Below are 27,800 nucleotides of genomic sequence, written 5' to 3'. Positions count from 1 at the left end.
AAATCAGTAATCTCAAATATTTTTTAATATATCGACCATGCTGATAAAATGAACTCCCATCCTACAGGAGTTCCAAGCTTAGCTAATTCTTATGTTGCCTAATGGTTAGCAATCATCAGCTACATAAATAAGGGAGCTTTAGCACAATGAAATGTGGTTTCTAAAACAAAAGGAGGACATAAAGTTTCTAGTGCAAGGTAATCAATTCAGGTAACTGGTATCAAAGTTTTGTTAGGACAGCCACACTCCACCAGCAGGTAAAGAAACTCAATTAAGATTTTAATGGCTCAGCTCTCTTAGGTTGACTAACAAACATGTTGTAGCTTGAATATTACAGCACGCAGTATTACTGACAATGTAATGATATAGGTACATACAGCACTATCTGGACATTTTTCCAAATATTTCTATCTAAATTTTGGATACAGAAAAGTGGGTAGTGATACCAAACATTAAAAATTGGGCACTACTCTTTTCTAGGATATTCTCTGTTAACAAATCCGTTCAGAAAGTAGACCTGTAACAATGAATAAAGCCTACTTGAAGATATAAAGTTATATGCATAATTATATGATTTAGTAATGAAGCAGTAACTTGTCGAAGCATTACAAATGAAGGATTTCCGAAGATATCTCTTCATTTAAAACTAAAACATGCCTGCTGATAAAATGCAAAGTTTCAATGAAGCCCAATGTATAACATGGGAAAAACAGTGTGATGTGAAACAGAAATGTTCAACACTCAGGTGTTTCTGGTGTCTATGAGGATATCCTAAATAATAACTTATTTGTACTCAGTTTATTTTCCCTTATATTTGGTTCTCATGTTTTGGAGCATTTGCTGAAGCAAGACTAAATTACCTACCTTGGAAACTCAAGTCATCCATTTCACACATCAATCACTGATTGTTTCTAAAACTTTTTGGAACAGCTGAGTCAAACAATATTGGAAGGCATCTCTGCCTGTGTGAAATTACAATGAAGCCAAATCTGACGGCAAGGAGATTTGATAAAGACTGACAGACCATCTGCATTGTCAGATACAACAATTCGCAAGCTGTCCTTTATCAACTCCAGTTCCAGAGAATGCTAGTAATAGTTTCATTTATCCTCTTCCCCCATACCAAGTTTAATTCAGTCACCACTTGCACAGACATACATAGGCACATATATGAACACATGGAATTTAAGATTCAAGAGTAACAGAAGCTCTCGAGCCCCTCAAAAATAGCACAGTGTGGGTCTACATCACCAAATCACCTAGGAATTTCGGTATGATTATAAACACTAAAGAATTGAGGAAAGTCTGCTGAAACTGGGCTTGTATTTTGACAGTGTCAACAGCTTGTGAGAAAAAATAAAATCTAACTGCTGATACATTTCAAATCCATTTAGATTTCTGAACAGCAAAAGCTATAGTCTTTTGGGATGCACCAGTACGCCTCTCTCAAGATGCCAGAAAAACCCACCGTGATGTCACAATCCAAGCTTTCTGTCTACACATTTTCAACTAAAGCTTCTAAAATGAAGCAATGTATTTGCTTTTTTTAAGTTTTTTTTAAAAAAACCAGACACTAACAGGAGTAAAGGCACCTGCGCACACAGGCAGATATCTTTTCAAATACAGCTTCAAAAAACCACCTCTAAAACCAGCTATGCACTGTCAGATAGAATAGGTAGCTAGTTGCTAACCTTGAATAAAGGTTGAACTGATCTAAACTAAATAATTGTAGTAAAACTCCACTTGGATGTAGGGTATTTTTAATGAGCCTTAAGTATGTCTGAATGAATGTACTTTTCAAGACACATTTTCAACACACTTCTGTACTTCTTCTTTGTTGAACTGCATCCTCTCGTAAAAGATTTCATTCTAGCACCTTCATTTGAATCTTAACACCTTATTATCCTTACAAAACTAATGCTTAGCACTTAAACTCAGTATTCTGACATATACTCTCTGGTACTGAACTGCTGCCTCACTAGTATTGTTCACTTTTTATGGAACACAAAATCAATGTCACTAGAAATATTAAATACTTTACATCTCCTACAGTGTGACAGTTTGTAGGGTAGCAGTATCTGAGAAAGCTGCTATTTGAAGAAAGATTGAAAGAGAACTTGTATTCACTAGATTATGTTTCAATTGTGAGATGAAGCAAACAGTTTGCGAATTGGTTCACATAAAACCTTTTCTTATTCAGTCATTAAGACTAGGCTCAGTACAGTTACAAAAAATCAGTTTTAGACAGCATTTAAGTCAGAATATAGCAAGTCAATAACACTTCATTCTTTTGCAACAAAACAGTAGAATATCCTACTAGTCTTGTGCTCAGAACTTTTAGTTCTTATGTTTCCAGATTTCAAAGTTTTCAACTATTGCCTGAATAATTCAAACGAGAAAAAAACTTGCCAGTCAAGAAAGTGACTACTGATTTGGAAGATACTGCTTTTCAGAGTAGATATATTTTTTAAAACTTATAAATTATATCTATCTGAAATTCAATTTCTCGATTACCTTTACATTCGTAAGCATTTAGCCTGAAACAGTATTTTTAGTGTAACTTTATCCATACAAATTAATCTTTGAAAGGACTTCAGCACTTCCAAATCCAATTGTAACATAAACCAAATTTTGCATCCCTACCTTAGCTGGTTCACTAGTACTTATGGTCTTCAGAGAAAAAGCTCTTTCCTGCTGTGGTTGAACTTTTGAGGTATCCTCCTGAAATTCCTCTCCAGCTTCTCTATCCAGTTCTTCAGTGTCCTACAAAAAGGGGTGTGAGAGGGGAAAAAAGAAGAGCCTGTGTTTGCAGTCAAGTTCTGACTCTTCTTCCCTGCATGAGTTTTGTTGACATAATTTTATTATAGCTTCTATAACTTCTAACACTAACTTCCATAACTAAGAAAATCTACTACAAAAATTAAAGTAGTGGGCTAAAATTAGCCTAGGCTAACACTCAAAATTTATAGAACAACATAATAAAAAAATACCCATAGAATCCAATAAAGCCCAGAAAGTAGTATTCTTCATACAGTTTACTAACAAAAATCCCAATCTGAGAACACTTCACACTCCTGTTAAATTATAAGGACGTGAAATTAAACTGAATTTACTCTAGAAACTTTGCAAAAGTATCACAATAACACTTGACTGCTCTCAATTCTGTGCTTTGTTACACATAGAAAGTTTTAAAATGCAAGCACTGCATATTAACCTGCATAGTTGTCTATTATTAAGCTTTAATATTTTTGCAATCCAATTTAGTTTGCCATGATGCCTGTAAAACAAACTTCAGTACAAAAACTGAAAATATGTTCAAAAGTATCCAAGACTTTTACTCCTTAAACACTCTAATGGTGGAAAGTTTTCATTTTATGTGTGGAATTAGAGTAGTTACACTTCCTTATAGGACTAGAAGAATCCCATGGTGGTAAAGAGTAAATAGTACACAGGTCCCTGATTTTAAACTGGAAGTACCTCTTGAAACACTGTTCCTTCACTTACTTCCACTGGAACCTTATAAAAATGCAGTCACAGTCTAAGTCTGTTGTTTCTTGACAGGAAAGAACACATTGCCTTATACCTAGCTCTTAAGTTAGCTTCCACTGCTTTGACAAACACTGAAGTCAAAAAAAGTGTGAACATTTAAGTAAAATCAATGAGAAAGATGAGGCTGTTTAAATGAAGGTGTTCCATTTTCAGAGAATAACTATACAGATTTTAAGTGAGTTTGAAGTATGACTGGCAAGTTAAATTACAAAACTCTTATAAAAAGGATAACTTCAGTGATGTATTGGGAGTTCTGTCAGCTCCTATCAAGCAACACCCTCAATTTTACGTAAAAATTTAGTACAGATAAATTCTCATCTGTAAACTTATGGCTTCATAGACTGATGGACTGAAAGAAAAAGTAACAAAATTGAGTGGTTGGAGACTAATACGTAGAACAAGTGAATCTGATTATGTTAATATGGACAGTAGAACTCCATTTGACATATACCACTTAAAAGACAGCTCACAAGCAATGGAAAAAAAACAAATTCAGAATGCCCTCACCGACTATAAGATCCATCCAGGATACCCACAAACACCTGTTAACCATAACCTATTAATCTTGACTTACATTCAGAGTCATTGTAGAGCCCAGAACAGATTTCAATTACAAAAAAGCTGCAGTCCTAGTTCCCCCAGATTGAATCTGCCTCAAAAGAAACACTGCAAATTGCCTCACATTTGCCTCAAAAGAAACACTGCAAACTGACACAAGCTCCACCTCCAAACAGACAACTTGAAAAGAGAATTTTACGTAGCAGGAATGTAATATTTTAAAATTGTTTTAAAACAATCTCAGACTGAAAAACGTGACAACCATAAAAGCAAATCCAAAGCAAGTATGACTGAAGTTTTGCTTTCTCCCCTCTCCAATCCACCTAGTCAGATTTCACTGAACACTGATCATTTTGTAAAGAATGTAAACTATGAATGGCTGTCACTACAAGCAGATGCAGGATGTAATCTGATAATGAGCTATTAAAAGCTTTTTCCTATTAGGAAAGTACTTGTTTTCATCTATTCAAACATGATTCAATTGCCAAGTGAAGTGCAATCTGCTTTCGCTATTTTTACAAATGTGTTTCAATGTAATCTTCAAAAGCTATTTAAGTAACACAGAAAACTCCAACCATCCTCAGTTTGAAAATATTCTCTTCCTTGTTAAAATCTGACTCAGAGTAGCTCCGCCCATTGAGTTTGAGGCATTGAGACTTTCAGATAAATCAAGTTACAACAGTACTTACAAAAACCACTATATTCTCACAGAATTGAAAGTTTAAGAGAGAACTTAAATTTCTTTCATTCTGCTAGCTAGCTATGTTCACCAAGGCAGCTGTCTTTGAAAGGACATGAAGAGAAGGCTTCCCATGCAGAGGGTAGTTCCTCCTGGAAGCATCCAGTACAGAATCCAGATTTGATAGGAAATAAATAATTCAGGATAAATAGATGCCACATTTCACGCTTTTCTTAAACCTAGCAAAATTACGAATTATTCCACATTTGACCTGCGAATACAACAAATTAAGGAAATACTAGTAAAAGAAGAATTACTTTAATTCTTGAGAAACAACAGTAGACAATCCAATACCATAAGGAAATTAATTTCCCCAAAATAATTTTTGTATATTTTGCTAATATACAAAGACAAGGCAATTCTGTGAATTCCTCACAACCGCCTTTCAAACCATCCAGATTTTACCTGTGCAGGAGAGTTAGCTTCTTCCCCCTGCTTCTTCTTTTTCTTCTTCTTTTTCTTGGATTTGCCACTTGTAGAACTCTGAAGAATTGGCTCTGCTTTTTCTCTTTCATTATCTGAAATCTTTGTATGGGAACAGAAGGTATTTAGCATTTAAAATGACAATGAAACATGCCTTCTATAGACTAAACACAAATTAAAGGAATTTAGTTGCATATACAAGTGTAAATAGCCTTATCTGTTCAGTTCATTTTAGGAAGACCACATTCTTTACATGCTATCTGGTAATACAGGTAGAGGAGTTGGGAAGGGAAAAGGCAACAGAGCACCATGTACTGGTGGCATGGAAATGCTGTTTTTCATATTGAGAATTAAATACTGTTAAGAAGTATTTATGAAAACAGATCTAAATCCTCTCAGTCTATACTGATAAGGTAATCCCTCTAATTACAATGAGACAGTAAGATTTAACATGGAGCTGAGCAACTTCTCTTTTCTTAATAACAACAAAGAGCATTTTCCTTCTCTGTGTACACAACAAACACAATTGTGCTATTCTTATCAGTGTAAAAGAGATGAGAGATTACCTTTATCACCACCCTCTAAGTTACTTTAAGAAATGGCAGTGGTAAGGGCAAAGTCTTGGTGCTAAGGAGAAAATACCACCTTTTACCTTCTGAATATCAGATCTCTCTTCACGCTGAGGAACAGAAGAAACTTTTTCTTCATCTACCCAGTTTCCCCACTCCTCTGCTGGTGCATTCCAATCAGAGCTGGGATCAGCTGAAGAAAGTCCATCTACAAAGATTAAAAGTTACTTTACAGGTGCTCTTTTCTAGTTTAAAAATGAAAAAAAAACCAAACCCAAACCTAAGCATAAACCCACTTCCTGAAATCAAGATATAAATAGTAATTTCCTGTATTTCTGAAAAAAGTAGGACATAGGTGAAGGACATTTTTAAGTAATGAGTATGACTGATTTTACAGCACAGTCTGATTACAGACTAATCACAGCAGCTAGCCAGATGCAATTGCTTTGAGATATTTTTCTAAATTACATGATGAGGAACAAATTTAAGAGTTGTTCTCTGTGTTAAACCTCCTTCCTAGTTTGCGAAAAATTAGGATGAACTGTAACACTGATCAATCTTACCTAGGTAAGATTACTTTACAAGTGATATATCTGAAAGTGTAAATCTTAGTCAAGTCATCTTGAAGCACTGACATCTATTAATAATCTTATTTTTTCTAAGACTCTTTCATCTCTACTCCATTTTGTTATTGTTCATTTATGATGGCACATATTTATGTTGTCACACAGGAATGACAGGTTTAAAGGGTCAGTTATATAAAAATTAGAAATATCTGAAGGGAAGAACTAAGCCTTAGACTGTCTGTTTAGTAGAAAGTTACTGCAAGCCAATTTTAAAACAGAACACCTTGTAAAAGATTGCATTTTCATTTCACATTTGTATTAACATCACAAATATTTCTCACTCCCCATCTATACCAAATTGAAGAAGAGGCAAACTTGGTCTGCCAACTACAGTAGGATTCAGTTTAATCATTTAAAAATCAAGTCAAAATGAAAAGCAATAATAAACCTAATTAAATTTACTGGAAAACATACAAAGCTAAAAATGCACTAAGAGATCTTAAGATTAGTTAGTGCCTCTTGCCTTCATAGAAAAATATTATGTTAATTATGCCTACTTTGGATGCTAAAATTTACTGATTTGAAAACGCAATTACTGCCCAACATAACACTTCACAGTTTATCTACTGCTGTCTCACTACTTGCTTAAGGAAAACATCCATTCTGATTAATAATAAAAGTAAGTAGTATTTCTATATACAGTTAATTTCCTCATCCTGATCCTGACCAAGCAGTAAGGTGTATCTGTGTATCACATTGGCCTAAATTTGCATTTACCTACTTCTATCACTGTACCTTTCAATTAGTTGACATCTATGATAAAATTACTCCATTAACAGAAGTTATAGCCTTAAACACTCCATGCTCAGAAATGTGAGTGAATTATGCTTTTGTTAAAATGTAAATCTGATTACTTTCAAATGATTAACTGATATGTGCTTCCCTTATCCTTAAACCAGATAAACCACAAAAGATAAGTTTCAAAATGATCTGGTATCAGAGCAATCATGCCAAAAGTGGTGTAATGCAGGACTGCATCAATCTATTCCACTTTGGAAGTCATTAAACAGGAAGTTGTTCTTAGAGAGAAGGTAACATGCAAGGCTGCTCTGGTAGTAAATTTCTGGAACAACTGTCCAGCTCAATGCCCTCATGAGATGTAGTAAACATTTTCTTAAGGAGGGAAGGGAAAGCAGGGAGTTAACACCCATTTGACCACAATTCCCAAGTCATTTCAGTGATTTCTATCCTATATATGCTTTCTATACACATAAGAACTTCCTAATGTTTGGTAAATGTGAAAGTAAGTTAGATTAAATACAGGAATCTTTTCAGTAAGGTACAAATATATAGAAACAAACTGACTCAAATACAATCTGCTAAATATGTGTTTTGCAGATTTGCAATAGATTTTTCTCATCATTTGCAGTAAGACTTTTTTAATTTATTCCTCTGATTTTTCTAGCAAAAGCCAGAACTGCCTTAAAATGCATGAGCTCTCCCACTTCTGAGTTTGAATAGCCAAGTATTTTTCTAAAAATTAACCATTTTCTATCATAATTTGTGAAAATACTTCTTCCTACTTTCTTCAAACTGCCAATTAGCTTTACAAAAGTGAAACATTCCAGGTTTTTCCTCAGATACCCACAACTGTCCAATACCAGTAGCTAATATAAGTAACTAACAGTAATTAACATTTTATTAATGAACATTTTAGAGGAACATACTTAACCCAGACCATTCATCATCAACAGGGGGTTGAGCATGACTTAAATCCCACTGAAAATCAGAAGTACCAGTCTGAGAAACTGATTCACTGTTGGATCCTGAAAGGGAATAAACAGAATTGTACTTGTAAGTTAACAAGTTTCTTGAAGTTTTCTTGGGGAACGAAATTCCAATCAAAGTAGAAAAGGAAGACAAAAGCCTCAAAGAAAACACTCTGATTCTAAGGACTGCACAGGACAGGAAAACTAGAAGGCTCTTGTACATGAGGTATATTCAGAAAATAAGGAAACTGAAGGAAGACAAAACTAAGTCATGAAAAGAATATGGAAAAAGAGATAAGAAGAGTGAGTGACAGCAGTCTATGAGGCTTTCAGCAGTCTCCTCAAACTGAAAAACACAATGAAATTTTGTGGGTAGTAAAATTATTACCCTGTATTAGTAGGAACTCTTACAGAGAGAAGCTTAAAAGATTACTAGAAAGAAACCTCATTAATTACACTGCAGGTCGACCAATTAAATTATACATTACAAAGATTCCAATTCTCATTTAAAGTAAAGGATTTCAGGAATGTAAAAGTGGCATGACAAACAACAGTAAGGCCAGTATCAGTCGTCATAAGAGAAAGTGTTACACACCTAACATTATTAAGAAAAATAAACAAGAAACAGAAACCGTTACATAAAAAAGTAAAAATGCCAAAAAAAAAATCCCCTTAATTGTAAGAACGAGAGAAATTAGTATATTACTGTATATTGAGACTTCCGAAGTTTAAATGCAGTTCAAATATGACCTGGGTCTCTTTTATACACACCTCTGCAAAAGATACCTCAGATGACAGAAATATTGACGTGTTCTCATTGTTTTTGCCAGCCAGTCACAATTAAGAAGTAAATATATGTCCATGTGGTCACTTTACATTACAATGTTGCTGCTTAATAGCAATGAATAGCATTAGCTGTTTTCACACTTCTCTCAAAGTTTTCATGATGGCATTGCAGATGAATCTCAACTCAGTCTGTCATCCTACTTTATTTAATAAACTTTAAGTTTTAGTTTAAAGACGACTTGAATTCAAGTGGCTGCTTGGAAATATTTTTTTTTAATTAAAACTCTCTGTACAATTAAGACTCAGGACACTGAGCTTGAGTTCAACAGTTAAAAGCCTCTAACATGGAATACAAGCAAACATAGCCTAAGTTCATAAGCACTTGGCCAGCTACTTCCAAACAGAAAATAGCCATGCCAAGCTCATGCAGTAAGCAGGCAAGAGCAGAAAACCTGACATATGATCCCTCTTTTGTACAATAAATCATTGTAGCACTTATGTCAGTAGTTTAACATACAAGATTTATTATGAAGGCAGGTTTGCACTCTACAGCAATTTCACCCTTCAAAAAAGAAAACCCTAGAGCTCAGCTTTTCCATCTGTCATACAGAGAAAAGACTCAAGACTTACAATCCTGCCTATGGAACATATTTTGTTCCTTGATTCAGTTCCTTGAAGGGCAAAAAACCATCAAATAACAAACGTCCTAAGAGATCAGAGGTAAATGGGCTTTCCTGGAAAGCAATCTTCAGATCTCTAACTTGAGACAGCAAAACTGAGCAACCTCTTATGCCCATTATTTAGACTTAATATACAAACAGGAAGGCTAAATAAGAAATCACAGAATCACAGAATGATTTGTGTTGGAAGGGACCTTAAAGATCACCTCATTCCAAGCCCCTCTAGGTACCAACCTTCTTAATGATCTAGCTTCTGATTATCAATTTAAAACAGTTACTTCATTGCATAATTTCAGCATAACAAAAAAGCTTTCTAGGCTTTCATAAAACACGTCTTCTACTCTTTATAGTACTATTTTCAAAGAACAATGAGAAAAATGTGTATTAATAACACTTGGCAAACTACAATCCACCCGGTGGAGTAGAAGAATGGAAAAATCTTTGGAAAGGCATACATACCAGAAACTGCAGGAGTTAATCCAAATGAGGAGAAAGAAGTAGAATTCTGTTCAGAGGTATTAATCCTTGCATCCACATTCCAAGCAGCTGTGGAGGAAGGGGAGAAAAAAATTAAAAGAACTTCACACACTGCTGGCAATGTTGAAAAAGTTAGTTATTTTATTATGAATCAAGTCAGAAAAACAGTGGACATTCCAGCTGTGATAACATTTCACACAATTGAGGATATTAATCAGTGCTGATAGAGATGGGACTTCAGGAACACACAGCTTGAAATAATTTTCAAGCTTTTCAAGATCATCTTCCCTTTCAGCCTATATATAAACTTCTCACAGAGGAAAAGTAGATTGTGTTTTGAACGCCATTCTATTATTCTTCCCATTATCACAACCATTAAGTTATCGAAAAGCACATGTAGATGAAACACAGCTTGGAGAAAACATATATATATATATGTTAAAGAATAGAACCAAATTTAGAATAATTTTTGACAAATAGGAGATACTGCTTAAAAATTAATACATATTTGACTGTTAAATGTAAGGCAGAAAATAAGCAGAAATGATCAGTGGCACTAATGTGTCAAAAGGAACACCTGGTTATAACGTGATTCTAAATAAAAACTACTAGTGGTTTTTTTATTTTGAATCACATTTATTTAATTGGGGGGGGATGCACTAAAAACTGGACAGGTATTCCAGATGTTGCCCAAAAGGCCGACAATCACTATCCCTAATTTACTGACTCCTGTGTTAAGACATTCCAGAATACTGTTGGTGTCCTTTGCTGCTAGGACCTAAGGCTGACTCATGTCCAGCTTGGTGTCCTGCAGGACCCCTTATCCACAGAGCTTCTCTCCAGACAGTCAGTCTCCAGCCAGGATTGCTTCCAACCCAAGGTTCAGCACTTCACATTTGTCCTCACTGAGCTTCCTTGGGTTCCTGCTGACCCATTACTCCATTGCGTTTAGGTCCTTCTGGATGGCACCCCTGATCTGGACTGTATCAACTGATTCCCCTGTTCCCACTCAAGTTTGGTGTAAATTGGAAATCTGATATAAATGGCACTCTGTTGCCTTTTCCAGGTCACTCATAAAGACAATAACCAGGAAAGTTTAAGTACAGCCCTGTGATATCCCCCTTGTTAACAGCCTCAAGGGAGAGTAGGACTTATAACCATTACCTTTGAGCCTGACCAGTTTTTCAACCACCCTAACTTGGATACAACAATGCTGTGAGACAGTGTTGAAAGCATTAGTCAAGTTGCCATGAAAGATTTCCACTGCTCTCCCCTCACCCACAAAATCAGTCATTTTACCAGAAGTAAATCAGTCTGGTCAAACATGATGTAACAAAAACAACACAAAGATGTTCACAGTAACCAAGAACTGCCTTATTAGAAAATACAGCAGAATACAACTAACTAGAAGATGAAAAAAAGCCCTTTGCTTCCACTTGGCAACAGTAAAGCTTCCAATGGTATATCAGGCCCAGCCTCAGGAACCCCATTTCAAGATATGCCAGAGAAATAAAAAAACATCTCGTCTTGTGCTAGTTATGGCTGGGGTAGGGCTAAGTTTTGGATTTGTGCTGAAAACAGGGTTGATAACACAGTGATGTTTTTGTCATTGCTGAGCAGTGCTTACACAGAGCCAAGGCCTTTTCTGCTTCTTGTCCCACTGGCAGCAAGGAGGCTGAGCGTTGTCTTCCCAACAAGAAGTTGGGAAGAGACACAGCTGGGACAGCTGACCTCAACTGGCCAAAGGGATATTCCATACCATATGGCATCAAGCTCAGTATATAAAGTAGAGGGCAGAAGGAGGAAGAGAGGGACATTTGGATTGATGCCATTTGTCTTCCCAGGTACCCGTGACGCGCGATGGGGCCCTGCTATTTTGGAGATGGATGAACACCTGCCCAGGGGAAGTAGAAAATTATTTCCTTGCTTTGCTTGCATGTGAAGCTTTTGCTTTCCCTATTAAATTGTCTTTATCTCAACCCATGAGTTTTCCAGCTTTTACCCTTCTGATTCTCTCCCCCATCCCACTGGTGGGGGAGTGAGCAAGCACCTGTGTGGGGCTTTGCTGTTGGCTGGGATTAAGCCATGACAAGACTAAAGTAACACTGCTGAATTCAAAGGAACACTGCTTTCCAGAAGAGATGAGAATTACTTAGACTGAACAGTGGAAAGGCATATTACAGCATTTACCAATGAGTTGGAGATTGCTGCCCAGAGAGAAATCAAAAAATCTCTTCATTATTACTATGGACAGCACAAATGATAAAGGCAGAAAATTGTACTGAACACTAGAAAACAGTTTCTAATGAGAAAAACAGTGTAATACTAAATGTCACAGAAGTTGAACAATCTTCATGCCTGAAGCCCAAACAAACACCTGTCAAAACCAAACACAGTTGATTTGATTATGTTGGGTCAACAGAATAGACTTATGACCTGGGTTTTAAGACGTTCTTTAAAAGAACTTACACTTCAAAATGGCACAATTTTGTCTCAGAAACAATTTTATCTCAGATAAACTCAAAAAACCCAGTTTAACTGTACACAGAGCCATAGATGCTAAGCCATCAGAACTTACAGTAAACAGAAATTGTTCAGTTTACATTTCACTAGACCATGTCAAGATTTTTTTTAATATATAAACATAAAGATATTTCAGAGATCCACTACTAAAAATATATTTATGTAAAAACGCTTAAGGGAAGTAAGTTTCTTCAGAACAGCTTACCAATGGGAGTGAACAAAGAACGCTCTTTCCAGGGCCTGCCCACCAGGCCTACACCCCAGTCCTTTCCATTTCCATTAGCATCTCCAGTGTCCTGGCCCCAAGCCAACGTCTCAGTCTTCCTCTTCCCAGCTGCAGTTGAAGGAACAGATGTCCATTTCTCCTCTCCTACACCAATCTGTGAGATTTTTACAGACTTCTCATTCCAGCTTCCTCCATTTACTGTATGGCTTTCACTCAATCCAGGAGAAACTTAGATACAAGAATAATGAAAGCATTATTTAAAATAAGAAATGGATGAAGAATTAAAATATCACTTACGTGCACACTCACTTGATAAAAAAAACAAAAGACAAATGAACGGCAGCTTTGCTACACCAGTGGGATACAGACGAGCTGCTGCTCTGTCTCAGTTGATTTTCCAGTTCAGATGATATGCACCATCTGTCTACTAACTTGAAGAGTAAGGAACAAACAGCACCAACTGCACTCTCTTTCCTCATCCCTTTCTTTATAGGGCTGGCATATTGGTGAATCAGTGCCTCTAGATTATAAAAAAGGCCAGGTAATTTCTCTTAGAGTATGATGATGATTTGTGAAAAATCCTATTCACTAAATGGAGAATATTTTTGGTTTCATAACTGCATAGAGCAGTTTTCCAAGCAGGAAGTAGAAGAAATTACCAAGTATTAGAAAATACTTACCAAACACTGCACAGGATTTACAAAAAGCATAGTTATCATATTGTCGATAACTGTCCACCACAGTTAGAGTTAAAAATCATGGTAACACTCTCAAAATAATTTATAAGTAACATATTTTATGTTACACTAAGACAAAAGACCACAAGACTCCAACTGTCTACCCTGATGAGAAATTACCAGCCATAGCAAGTTTAATGTATACTTTGAGAGAAGTCAGCAGTACAATGAGACAAAGATCATTATAGAACATTTTTAAATTTATGTCCCTATAAAATATAAGGGTTAGTGCGCACAGCCTCACCTCCTATATATCACAAACCTTTCTCAAAGGGCTTTGTATATCAAAACCCCTCTCTCTTTATATATGCAGTGTAAACAACAGAAAAACTCTTTTACAAACAGTTAAAAAATACCTGCATATTGCAAGTGTAACACTTAAACAGTCAGCCAATACCTCATGCACAAGTCAGTATCACCCACCAACAAAAACTACAGACCAAACATTTTATTCCTCAAATGAAAGCATAGCTCAGGCAGCATGAACATGCCAAATTCAAGGCAGCCTCACTGACAAAGTATTGATTAGGTGAAATACGCCTAGATTTTCCCAGATAAATTAATTTCAAACACTGGAATTACACCAAAACACTGCCCTTGCTCCATAGCACTAGCACTGCTCCTGTCAGTCAACTTTATCAGAGGGTAATATGAAGTCCTGGGGAAAGGCAACAACAAAAATACCAAGAGACAGAAACCAAACTGTAGCTGGTAGAAAAACCCTTCTGCAACCTTGCAAAAGGGTACCTGAGCTCCTGAAGGAGGAGCTTAATTATTCTGTGTTTATTATACTACTCTTTACCTTCTATATGATCAGCATGTTTTTACAGAATCACAGAAAACTTAAGATTGAAAGGGATCTCTCCAAGTCACCTAGTTCCACCTTCTGCTCAAAGCACAGCTGACTTCTAAATTATACCACATTATTCAAGTTCTGGAAACCATAAAGGCTGATAGTTCAAAGCATCTCTGGGAAATCTCATGAAGAGTTGTTTTCCCCATGGCCTGTCAGAATTTCCTCTTACTGAAACTTGATTATTGCCTCCTGTCCTCTCATTATGTATCTCTGAAGAATCCAGCTCCTTCTGTGTGATGGTACAGGGAGTTTGCATGTGAAGTAAAGCTCTCAAAAACGAGCAGAAAGGGATTCACTTTCTGGATCTGAGTGCTTTTAATAACTCATTTGACTTTCTTAATTACACTAACTACTTTTCATTAAAACAACACTGCTAATGTTGTCTGTGTGTAAGAAACAACTATGTTAATTTCATTATGCCAAACTAACTCACTTCAAGTATTAGTATAGCAGTATCTCTTATTAGAAAACTGCTAAGATTCACTAGTCAATGACAGTCTAAAAATAACCAAATATTTTGAGTATGACATATGTCATGTAAATTTATAAACATATACTTATATTTAAGAATTTTAAAAATGAATGAATTTATGCATCTCAAAGGAGTAGGTAAAGAACTGAGTAACCAGTGTATACAATCTGAAACAAGCGAAAACTTTGCAATAATCATGACTTGTGAGCTCTTGGCAGTTATCTAAACTAAGTTTTTCTTTGAGCAAATAATTCATTAACATGAAAAAGAAAGTTTGAAAAGCTAGCATAGAGAATTTTTCAGTGGAGCTTGAAAATGAGCTTTAGTGTTCTGTAAGTAACTATTTGTATAATAGGCAATCCATCTGAAAATTCTAGATACCGAATCCTATTTCCACATGTAACAGAGACTGTTTTCAACCTATTAAAAAGTAACTGCAACTTTGAGATATAACATTTATTACAACATTTGCATAGCCAAAAGAGTCAGCTGTATAATAAAGTTCCATGTCAGTAACTGCACAAGGTCCTGCACCAACAATTGGTGTTTTCTACTTCTGTAAAACACTTCTCTAGTTACTTGTGATGCCCAATAATGAAAACTTTTTACCTTGTGGAATTGATGACTCCCCCTTTGCAGGTTTAGAGCTGCTAATTTGTGCATTAGAAAGTGCATCACCTGATTAAGAAGTAAGAGGAAACAAAGTTAGACGAAGATTTTTCAAACAACAACACCTGTAAAAATCTTCTTAAAGAGCATCCACTATTTTAAGAAAAGAAACATATTAATCTCCAAGTAAATTAAGACATTTCCAGAAAATTTAAGAATAAAATTAAAATGCTCTATTATAATTTATTATTTGTGTTTATTTTGCAGATAGAACGAACTCAAACTGACTTAGTGCCCATAAACCAAGTAACTGCAGATTTCAAAGAACCTTAGCTAATTTCCTCATGAATGAAGAGCAAAAATCTAAAACAGAGGCTGTAATTTTTAAGATAAGGGTGGCTCTAAGTATTTCTGACCTGTAACTATTTCTTTCTACCTCACCATGAAAACACTAGATACAGCTGAATTCTTTGCAGATTAGTTTGGTACAAGGTGATACATAAGAACATGATACATAAAGGACTCTGGCTAGAGAGGTTAAAGTAGCAGTTATGTTTCACCACAGTGCAGAGACACAGCTAGAACTACCATTTCTTAAAACTCTGTAAATGGACAGGGAAAAAACAAACGTAACAGGAAACAATTGATCTAGTCCTCAGGGCAAGAATTATGCACTCAGTCAAGATGCAAACAAGTGTCAATAAAACACCAGGGTGAGGCATACAAATTTCAATAAATTGTTACAAGGTACTAGACAGTTGCTAGGTTCAGTCTTTTTGTCACTGTGCTAGAACATCAAGTTTCATCTAATTAAAACACCAATTTCTCAGTTGCAGCCAAATATGAATTCCTGTGCCTACACGATTTAAACCAGCCCATGCAACCTTCTGTAACAGCAAAAGCCACATCTATTGAATTCTTAGCTATAACAATTGATTACTAAATCTCAGCCAGATGTGCCTCATCATTATAAACAGCTTTAGGATAGGGTACTACTAAATCTACATTGGAAAAAACGCCTACGTGTTAAGCAGTGAATGGTCTTTAAAGAGAATTTCATGGGCTTAACTCTTCTGAAAGGAAGCACTCAAAAAGTTAAGGAGCTGGTGCTGCCTGCAGCAGTGCTGAGGATGCCTTTGAAGTTCCAGGAAACATAAAGGGCAGAGTCAGCAGAGTACAAGTGAAGGAACAGGGATATATGCCCGCACAGCTGTGCAGCTACGGACAGAGCACCAGTGCGGATGGAGGTCAGTGTCTTAGCCACTTAATCTGGAACGTTCTCTCTTGAGCCTCCCCAAAAATACGGCTAAAAAGGGGCAAGTTTTGCACAATAAGAAAGTACTTTTACACAGCGTGACAAACTTCCTCAAGCGCTTCACCTCCAAATATACCTATCATATGTCTAAAACAGCGTCACTATTTAAGCATGCAAGTAAAGTTATCTTTCTAGGACAGATTCACAGACCTATCGACCATCATACCTTTATTTTTTCTGAGACCAACCGGCAGGGATGGTGTAGGCATCAGCTGTTCAATGGATACAGTAACCGTATTTTCCAGCCCCTGGAGATTTGATTCTCCTGAGCCACCCTCGGTCAGCACCTTGTCTCGCTTACGCTGCTGACGTTTCTCTCTGTTACTGATTTTTGTTTCCCAGGCTCCTAAAACATCATCCAAATGAAAACATCAAAAACTAAGTGAGAGAGCAAGGGAAGAGCTTTAGCTTGTCTCATATCAAGCTGAAGTCTGAGGGTGGTTTAACAATCAGACATGGCAGTCAGCTTCAACATTAGTTTGAAAACGCAAACAAATGGCTAAAGGTAAGTTTTTCTGGATGCAATGTGATAATACTTTGCTTCACAGAGCAAAACATAAGCAACATGAGGGCCCTATTATTCACAACTTCTCAGTTTTCATAAGTTTAACTTAAAAAAATCAGTTTAAGTTACTAAATTCTGTTGATTCAAAGATCAGATTTCCAGATATAGTATGTGACTATGGAGTTATGACAAAAAAAGTTTCTTATGTTTTTTTACGAATCAAACACAAGTAAATCTTAAACAGCATTTAAGCCAAAATGTTTGCATGTTGTGCATGTTTGTGTTCAGTACCTTCATCAACTTCCTTTCCATCTAGACGAGATGTATCCTGAACCGTTTTAGCATCTCCCTTTGATTTCTTTTTTTTCTTTGACTAGAATAAAAATAAAACATTATCTTAATAGTTATTTAGTGGTCACTTTTCATAGTGATTGAGAATTCTCCCCCTCCACCCCCAGTCAAAAAAAGCAGGAATAAATTTGAAACAGATTTTCCTGAACAACCCTCTGTGAAAGACTTATACAGCACAGAAATGGCAAGTGGGTGGAACATTACTTATGCTACAGAGCACAAAGCCTGGTGGAAGAAGCTGTGCTGGTGGCATCACAATCACAGAGGAGTAATGAGCTGTGTAGCAGGCAGATCCTAGTCTGGCAAAATTTGTTTTGTGCAGAAGCAAGTATAAAGTCACATACGGAGAAATAAATAATGCCATTGACTCCTTTAAAAAAAGGTAAGAAAATTCCAGCTTGGAAATTATTTCAAAACATAAGCTGTGCTTAGAGCCCATACATGAAAGACTTCTCCCCCCCCCGCCCCAAGGTTTCATCTATTCCGGCTTCTTGAATACAAGAGCTAAGCTAAACAAATAGGAACAGATATGACTACTTCTGCAAACAGTTTTAGTGCAACAAGTAGCAATATACAGTGTTGGCCAATAGCCAAAAAGCACATGAGGAACTCAGCAGGCCAGCCAAAATTTTTGAGTCCTGAAGATGCACCATACCCCATGCAAGAACGATAGAAAAATAAACTTTTCTTCTTGATTCCTAATGGTCTAATTATTTCTAGTATTCAAGACAAAGCAAAGTTGTCTGTTTGCAAACAGAATGGAAGATGGTATTTTAACATTCTATAGTCTCATGCACAGAGTCACTTTTCAGATAACAGTCCCTTACACTAAACACTAAAAAAACCTCTCTGTAACGTGGCAAGTCACTTAAATGGAAAGCAGGGAAGAAACTATTCAGAGTGTCAAGGGATTTATAAACTCTATGAACAGCCACAGATCAGACATTACCCAAAGCTTTCTGCACAAAGCAGAACAACTTAAATGACTATCCTGAAAAAATGTGCCTGAAATTCACAACCCCAAAGCAGGTAAGAAACAGAGAAGCAAAAAGGATGTGTGATTTTCATTGAAAGCATATATCAAGGCACAAAAAAACAACCATGCCCTTCAGGCCACAGATTATATGTATTCATAAATCTACATACATGTACATAAATTGTTAATCCCACCCATTGACTTATACCATCCATCCCAAACTACACAAAGACACATACAGAGGACCCCTTAAAACCTTAGCAGGTTTATAACGTTACAAATGTAGCAGATGCCCTGAGAAGCCTTACCAAATAATTAGATGCCTGTACAGTCACCTGTAGTTAAAGGAATGTTCTTGAGTATGCTTTTGACTGAAGGGTAACAATCTACTCCTGAGTAAATCATGCTTTGCCCAGGGTCCCCCAAAGTGATGTGAAAACATAATTAGGTTGAAAAATCATTCATATACTGGCACTGATTTAGTGCAGTTGCAGCTTCAACTTTGCATTTTAAAATTCAGACAACTATGTTTGCAATTTTAAGGCAAAGATTGAGTTTAGCATTTAAACACCTTGCCGACTTGAAAACCTGCAAACAGTTATTCATTCAGGTTCAAATTGTGTTATATTCTTGGGAAAAAACCCAACAAAGTCAATCTGATATGCAAAACATGGGGAAGAGAAAGAGGCACTCAGTATGAAATTTTATGGCAAACCTACTTCACAGAAAGTCCTTTATTTGCCAATGCCAAAAAGACTTTGAGTCCCACAGCAAACTAAAAGAGTACAGTCTTTTAGCCAATATACTAACTGCAAAAGAAGTTATTAGAGGGCAGTCAAGGACGCTTATTAAAGCCTGAATGAGCTAAAGAAATGACAATAATCATAGAAAGGCTTGGTTTGGACGGGACCTCAAAGATCATCCAGTTACAACCTCCCTGCCATGGACAGGGACACCTTCCACTAGACCAGGCTGCCCAGTGCCCCATCCAACCTGGCCTTGAACAGAACCAGGGATGGGGCACCCACAACTTCTCTGGGCAACCTGTCCCAGTGCCTCACCACCCTCACAGTACACTAATTTCTGACTGTTTATGCACAATCATTTATTTTTCCAATACACCTCAGCAGAGTTACAACAAATGCATGTTGTTGAAGAAAATAAGTCAGAAATCCATGAGAGTGGGAAAATTTTATGGAAAATGTTATCAAAAGAACCAAGCAAAAAAATTATCATCAAAGGCCTATCAAGTATATCCATGTTGCCTACAAATAATAGCATACATGATAAGGCAAGAAGATATTAGTCCTCATAGTGCAAAAAATAACACTGTCATTAGTATGGTTACCTTTCAGATAACACTGCAGATCAATGTTTAAAAAGATGTTTTTAATGTAGCTGTTCAATATGCATAATAAAAAGCTCACACGAGACTTCAAAGCCCATATTTGTCATCAAAAATTAAGAACTCTAATGGATACATCTGGCAAAAGAAACAAGCAGGCACATGGTCTCAATCCTCTGAACAGTAGTCCCCCAATTGGTAGACCATTTACAAGGCACTTAACAATACTATCATTATGCTGCATCTCCATAGAAGCCATTGAAGAAACACAAATTTAATTTCTGTAGGCTTATCATTGTCACATGATGAACAGAGATATCAGTGTTTAGTTGGGGGCAGGAGGGGGTTTTGCTTCACAAACATTCCATGATAAGATATGATCTCAGAAGTTAAGAAAATACTACTTTAGCTCTTTTCAACACCAAATCGGATTAGCACTATTCATAGTAGGGAATATGCCTCTTCATTCATGTAAGTAACAGGATTTTAAATTACAAATAGAGTTATTAGATACTGAAATAACATACACTAAACTTTGACATTGTCATTTTGTATCCAGAACTGACCTTTTCATTCTTCTTTTCTGTCTCCACAGGTTGCTTTATATTGTCTTTACGGACAGTTTGTGTTACTTCATCTTCAGATACATCAAGGAAAGACCGTCCATTAGGCTGTGTAAATAGTAAGTGTAAATAATAAAAAAACTGAAGAAAGCAGATGATGCAAAGCTCAAATTACACTACGACTGAAATGCAATTACTTGTTGACTGGAAAATGCTTGTATGATTGTTGAATAAAGATTATTGAATAAAGCAGTCTGAAATGTGGAGTGGTGCTCAAAATACTTACTGCAATTCTATATTTACCAAGCACAGAAATGAAAAAGGAAAGGAAACAGGTCTCCTCATTTCATCTCACTCCTACTCAACCAGGAATTGCATATCAAAAGGTAAATTTCTGAAAGTTACCAGTTTTTTAAGTTCTCTGCAGCTGTTCCAAAATCTGATTCAGAACAGCTACAGTTGCACGTGCCATAAATTATCTAATTAACACAATTACCACTTTGTAGCAGTTCAGCAGCAGGCTGAATTTTTAAAAGTAATTTCTACTTTAACCAAACATCTGCAATTTCTGTGTACATCCCTCACAGCTCACTTCCTTCACAAGTTAAACTTCATAGTAGAACAGAAATTAGAAGTCAAACATGAAGCATGACTAAGCACGACATCCCATTGTTCTTTCCAGACAGATTTGATTATAGGCGTTACATTAGTCTACCATTTTCCCCTCACATAATAAAGGAAAGAAAATCAGCATGTATTATTCAACATCCAAAGTTAAAACTCTGGATAATCATTAAATTAGTCTTTACCACTACCTTCGGCAGCAGAGTCATACACCTTAGCCTATATATTCTCCATACAAAAACGTAATAATTTTAAAGTTGTTCACTGTTAACAAAAAGCTATGACTGAAATTACTGTGCTTAACCACAGAAAAGATGAGAATAAGCATACATTATACTACTGTCAGCCATTAAGTTCACTGAGCAAAAAACAATTGTCAAGAATAGTATTTGATAAAGTCCACACAAATGTCACTGATTCACATTCAGAATGACTCAGATAAATTAATGGTTGAAAATTAAATAATCATAACTAACTAATTCAAAGTTACTTTAATTCTGGCAATTCTTTTAAAATAAAGTTCAAGCTATATTACCTTTAGGGTTTTTTTTATAATTAAAAAAACAAAAGCTATTTTAACTCTGCATCACACAAATGTAATTGCATTCAAGTAAAACAAAAGCCATATCACAACTTAGTGTGGCCTATTCCTTCAAATATTAGATCTGATCCTCAGTTTAACTGTTACAGGTATTTAAGTCTTGCTATGTTATATTACACTTACAAACTACCACTGGCATGATTTCACCAGTGCATAACATAGTATTGCTTACCGTAGTTAGCAAGCATGCCAACTTCTTAAAAGTAACTATTAATAGAAACTGAAAGATCAGGTCACCTAACCCCTCTTCTCCTGCAACAACCAGCTTTAAACTAGAGTTCTCATATCTAAGATGCAGTACATTTCCCTCAGCATTCTGAAAATTAAGTATATTTTACAAATCTGTGTCTCAGAACTCTCCCTAAAAGTTCTTCTCAACAAAGCTCACAATACTGAGTTTCAGAGGGATACCAAAGACCTGATACTCAATCTTGAAAATAACTCATTGCCAAAAATCAGTTCTTGTGCCCCTCTATTTTCTTCAGATTCTGTTTAGCGGTAAAGTATTGGATTTGATGCATCTGGTATCGGACTTTTGTCAAGAAAGTTTACAGCCAACTAACTTCTTAAATTCTGTCCCTTGCTTTGCTTCTTTGCTATTACATATATACCTTAAATTAAAAAAACCCCAAACACTTTCTTAATCGCTTCCAAATATTCAACAGCTAAAAGTTTTAAATAATTTAAAAAAGCTTCAGCTGTTTCTCTGAAGTAATAAACTAATTCATATCCCTTAAGAATCCTCTGGAAAATTCATCCCCATGACTGTTCAAAATGCTGTCTGATCATCTGATCATATAAACAACAACCTTTAGAAAGATGTTTAAAAACTTGCACTTCAATACACTAAGGGAGAAATGTATCCCTGAATAGTCTCCTTTTCAGTGGAAGCTTTCCACATTTATTTTCTGCCCACAGATGAATCATAGAATTTTAACCAAAATCCATGTGACCATTTTTGGATATACCAAAGACAGCAACAGAAGCGGGAAAGAAAAAAGCTTTTCTATAGTACTCAGAAATGTTTTGTTTTAAAAAGACAACCACAGCCCAAAATTTAAAACTTTATGGGTAATATATTAAACATCCACTGACAAAATTAATTAATTCAAATTGTGCAATTTATTGTGCCATCTTTTTTTCCCCTCATCCTAAGGCCTCCAGGTATGATGCAACAAGGCAGAAATAGTGCTGTCAACAACAGCACTGATTACTGAATGCTTTTCTTGCCTGATGACCCTAAAATTCCAATATTTAAACAAACCTTTTTTCACACAATTCATTTGAGGGTGTTAAGATACACCAAAAGTAGAAATGGTTTTGCTGAGACTGTCAAAATGAAAAATATTCTTTAAACGTGGCACAGTGCAAAGGATAACTCAGTTGCACACTTCAAATAGCAGTCAATGAAACTGCTTTAGCCTGAGCATTACACGGCTGCATCAGCCAAAGCCCTTAGTTACACACTATAAAGATATCTCTGCTTAGAATACCTTTGGCCAACGAAAGAATCTGATTACCAATATTTTCTGTAAGTTTCTCTTCAGAAAGAAACTAAGCAGTTTTCTCTTTGAGCCCTGTAGAATCCTACAGCTCAACTTGTGCCCTTTGATCATTAACCTACAGACAAACCAAAGGGGGTGTATCAGCTGAAAGTATAAGTCTTTATACAATCTCTGACTGCAACAAGCATTAAATGGTCATAGCCCAGAAAGTTCTTTCAAGAAGACCAAGTGTGAAACTCTGTCAAATGAATGCAAATGCTTTTACTAGATCGTGTAGCATTTACTCTCCAGGTGTACTTCAAACAGTAGGAAGTACATAGTCAATTCAGTATTTTCCACATCTACAAATAGATGGTGTGAATGGCTTTCTAAAGCTGTAGCAGAGCACAGAAGATGGCTACTCTCAAGTTTCTGTGGTGTTTTGCAGATGGTACAGAAACCATGTAAGAATAGCTTCGCTTTTTTCTGCTGAAAGTTTAAAAAGCAGGAAAGAAAGGTACAGAAATTATTCAGAAGAGAAGGGAATCAAAATATAATCTCAAGAGATTTTTGGAAGGAAGAAAAAAAAAAAAATCTTAATGGGACCAAGGAACTCCGTGACAGGAGAAAAAGAGCCTTAAACTCTTCCAGGAGTTTAAAAAAAACAAAAACGAAAAGAAAAAAAAAGGGAAAAAAAAAGCAGCTCCAGTTTTACTGCACTATCTGAAGTAAGGACACCATATTACCTTGCTCCAAGCAGCTGGAGAAAGCTAGAACTGGCTCCATAAACTATAATAATGAATGCTTAACAGTTTCAGCTCCATTTTTTTCTCAGCATGCTCATAGCAAGTAAATAAACATAATCTCATAGCTGCTACTGTATCCAGTCAACACAGTGCTATTCAACTAAACTTACTTTATTGAAAACATGAGGTAAGTTGTACCCTACTTATACTGGAACTCAATGAAGCCACATGCAAGAAAGAAAGCTATTAATACTCTTCCTCAGAAAAGGTACAGTGAAGAACACTTCTGAACCTGACTGATGAGTGTTACGCATCACCTGCCAGTGAGCTCAGTAATGCTGTATTAAAGTAACCCTACAGCTTTTAATTAGACATCTGCAGTGTGTTCTTAATGCTACAGACCAGTTGCTCTAAGCTTTCTGAAACGCCTGCAATGGAAATCTAGACCCTTGCATAGCAAGTCCTGTAGCAAATCTACTTGTAATAGGCTTACTCTTTTCCCCTCCCAGACCTCAGTATTAGCATCCACGAAACCACAAGATCAAAATGACCAGGCAACAATCAGTAATAATTTTTGCTGCATCTTTAAATTTCCAATGTTATTTTGAGAATTTTTCACATGAAAATCAGAAAACATTGCGACATGTTAATACTGGTCCCTCTGAACTTATCTTGGAAAATGAGAATAAGGCAGGCCTAATAAACTTTGCCACTGGTATAAACTTATTTGCACTTTAGTTAATGATTTAGTTTGTGCATTTTCTTTTGGGGAAAGGTGAGATTTTTTTCATCTTTGAATGAAAATAATGAGTAAAAAGTACTATAAAAATAACTTTTAAAATCTTAACAATATAGAATGACAGCTCAAAAACTACTTTACTCTTCTCATTATGAAAAGATCTGCTTTACATTGCCTTAACTTTATTCTGTGCCTGTATAAACCAAGCTTGAAACAGTACAATTATTTGTATTCACCAAAAAGTCAGTTAGTTAAGTTTTATATGAAATTAATACAAGCTAGCTTTTATGAAGCCCTACACTACAATGCATTGTCAAGTCAACAGTAAATATCTGCATGTTCACTCTATCTTCTATTGAGGCACTTATTAGTGTCTTCAATGATGACTTGCAAGAGCTCATGCTGTGGAGTTTAAAAAAAATAAAACAAGCAAAACTTAAATAATTTCTAAGACTAGTCTTTGTTTTCAAGAAGGTATAATGGATCTACTAAATCTTGAAAAATCTGCTGTTCAAGGTGGCAAAAAAATTACAACTTTAGCATGCCTTCTCCAAAATGGAGACCCAAGTACACTGGAAAGATTCTGAATCACAGAGTTTCCTGTTCATGCTCAAGATTCAGACTCTTACAACTTCCAGAAACAACTTCAGTAGTTCAATGTTCAAAGACAGGTTGGTGGCCTATGCAGGCTCTTTTTTTTTTTTTTTTTAAGATGTTTTAGCCTTAGCTTCTCATTAAAAAAATCCCCAAACTTCTCAAATCTTAACACTGCCACAGACTCAAATGAAGATACAAACCTATTGTCTCTCCTTTTTCTGGCCATTAGGGAAACAATTCAGATTTTATAGAGCAAGATATGACACAGTTGTAACAGGCAGGGGACATCTGCTACACTTTCATTCCTATAATCCATTTGGACATAAATAGGATTACAAACATCCTAACAATATAAAAGCTATAGAAGCAATCCCTTCAAGCCCCAAAACTGTGACAACTGGAAGCTTTGAAAGGACTGTTGAAAGTTTCTGCATTCTACTAATTTTTTCAGAAGTGGACGCATACTGTCAAAGATGGGAGGTTCCCACACCACATACTGAGGATTTAAAAAAAAAATTACAGGAATGATCTGTTTTTAAGGTGCTGCTAAGACACAGATTTCCTTATTAAAGGAGATGATCCTTACTGTAACAACTAAATCAGACATATTCCTACTGAGGCAAGCTCACCACATGATTGACATTAACTTGTTCCATTGAAAATACACAGCAATAAAGCTTACTCAAGTTTGAATCATCACAGCATTTATGAGGCTTCGAATGCTGCTTCCACTAGTCTTTACCTGCCTAGACTACAACTCCTGTCTTGAAACTGTAAGCCATACTAAGGTCTCCACTACTGGGTCCTAACCCTGCAAGCATTTACTGCATAATAATAATAGTAAATAACGCTTTCATATAATTTTTGTTGCCCATATAAAGCTTCTAAAAAGAAGTGAGCCTTTTCCTCATCACCCAGAACTATTAACATGCAATTTCCTTGCGTGCGCGCTTCTCCTCCAGGTTTTCGGCGGAACCAAGTAATCCAGACTACACGAGACGACTTCAGAGCAGTCAGGACCCCCCACCATCCCTTCCACAGGCAAATATTGCTCGGCGGGAGGTCTGTGGCACCCAGACCCTACGATCGGTCCTGCCCTTCCCAGCTGTGCCCACCCGACCGCCGGGCGGTTCACGGGTCGGGGGCACCGACACAGGGCCCGGGGGAGCGGCCGTCGCGCTCGGGGCCGCTCACCAGACGCGCTCCCCTCGCCCTCCCGCGCCCGCCCCGTTCCGCCGCTGTCAATGAGACTTTCACCCCCCGGCCCTCCCGGCCCCCGCACCCCCCTCACCCGCGCCGCTTTCTCCGGCAGCTTCTTCCTGTTTCGCTTTTTCTGCTCGTCGCCTTTGAGGTTGATCTGCCCGGGGCCCGGGCCCGCCGACTTGCCCTGGCCCCCGCCGGCCGCCAGGCCCGCGGCGGCCGCCTCGTCACCCTTCCTCCCGGCCGCGCTCCTCGCCGGCTGCTTGCGGAGGCCGCCCCGGCAGGCCGCGGCCACCAGCAGCCCCAGCAGCGCCAGCCCCAGCGCGGCCGGCACGGCCAGGGCGAGCCAGGTGGGCAGCGCCTGCGGGTCGAGGCCCAGCTCCAGGCCCAGCTCGGCACGCAGCAGACCCAGCCCGCCCGACAGGGCGTCCCGCACCCGGACCGCCGCCTCCTCAGCCTGCCGGGCCGCCGCCTCCTGCCAGCTCCCCGCAGCCATCGCGCTCCCCGACCCCGCAGAGGCCCGAACCAGGCGGGGCGGCTAGGGCGCGCTCAGGCTGAGCGCATCGCGACCTCGGGAGAGCCGCGCCGGCCCGCCCGAACCGGAGGCGCCGGGGGTTGGAGGGAGGGAGGACGGGGCACGGCCGGAGCCTCGACAGGACGCGGCTGCCTCAGTCCCGGGGGCGCCCGGGTCTCCTCCTCTTCCTCCTCCCCGCCCTCCGCCTCGCGCGCGACGTCACGGCCCCGCCGCGCGCCCGCCGCAGCGCGGCCCCAGCGCCATCAGCGGAGCTCCCGCCTCCGCCACCGCCCCCCGCGCCGCGCCCGGCCCGGCCCTGCCCAACCAAGGGCGGTGCCGGCAGGGAAGGCAGCAATCTCGACGTGGCAGACAGCGAGCGGGGAGGGAGCGCGGGGGCGGCCCAGGGGTTGGAAAAGATCTCCAAGATCATCGAGTCCAACCTGTGACCGAACACCACCGTGCCAACTAGACCATGGCGCTAGGAGCCACCTCCAGTCTTTCCTTAAACACCTCCAAAGACGGTGATTCCACTACCTCCTTGGGCAGCCCATTCTAGTGTATAATCGCCCTTTCTGTGTAGAAATTCCTCCTAACGTCCAACACAGCTTGAGGCTGTGTCCTCTCATCCTATCACTCGTGACCTGGGAGAAGAGGGCAACCCCCACCTGGCTACACCATCCTTTCAGGTAGTTGTAGAGAGA

The 27,800-nt window shown here is 37.8% G+C and overlaps 1 protein-coding gene across 2 annotated transcripts in view; it reads right to left on the bottom strand.

The window, feature by feature from the left end:
- The window catches only part of MTDH (metadherin), a 33,079-nt gene extending 5,789 nt beyond the window's left edge, over positions 1-27,290 (bottom strand). Inside the window, exons 1-11 of one of the 2 annotated variants that reach the window (XM_051785111.1) lie at positions 26,677-27,290; positions 20,598-20,702; positions 17,651-17,732; positions 17,021-17,200; positions 15,540-15,608; positions 12,845-13,093; positions 10,099-10,185; positions 8,132-8,230; positions 5,922-6,046; positions 5,252-5,371; positions 2,644-2,763 (exon numbers count right to left, since the gene is read on the bottom strand). In XM_051785111.1, coding sequence (XP_051641071.1) covers positions 2,644-2,763; positions 5,252-5,371; positions 5,922-6,046; positions 8,132-8,230; positions 10,099-10,185; positions 12,845-13,093; positions 15,540-15,608; positions 17,021-17,200; positions 17,651-17,732; positions 20,598-20,702; positions 26,677-27,081 — 1,641 coding nt within the window. In that variant the 5' untranslated portion in view covers positions 27,082-27,290. The remainder of the gene's footprint in view (positions 1-2,643; positions 2,764-5,251; positions 5,372-5,921; positions 6,047-8,131; positions 8,231-10,098; positions 10,186-12,844; positions 13,094-15,539; positions 15,609-17,020; positions 17,201-17,650; positions 17,733-20,597; positions 20,703-26,676) is intronic. The other variant, XM_051785112.1, reaches the window with a different exon arrangement.
- Between the last annotated feature and the right edge of the window lie 510 nt (positions 27,291-27,800).

The sequence above is a fragment of the Manacus candei genome, unplaced genomic scaffold (assembly GCF_025592945.1).
Source record: "Manacus candei isolate 608988 ecotype Guabito, Panama unplaced genomic scaffold, ASM2559294v1 h1tg000019l, whole genome shotgun sequence".
NCBI lineage: Eukaryota > Metazoa > Chordata > Aves > Passeriformes > Pipridae > Manacus > Manacus candei.
Note: the sequence above shows the minus strand (reverse complement) of the source record. Positions and strands in the feature narration are given on the sequence as shown.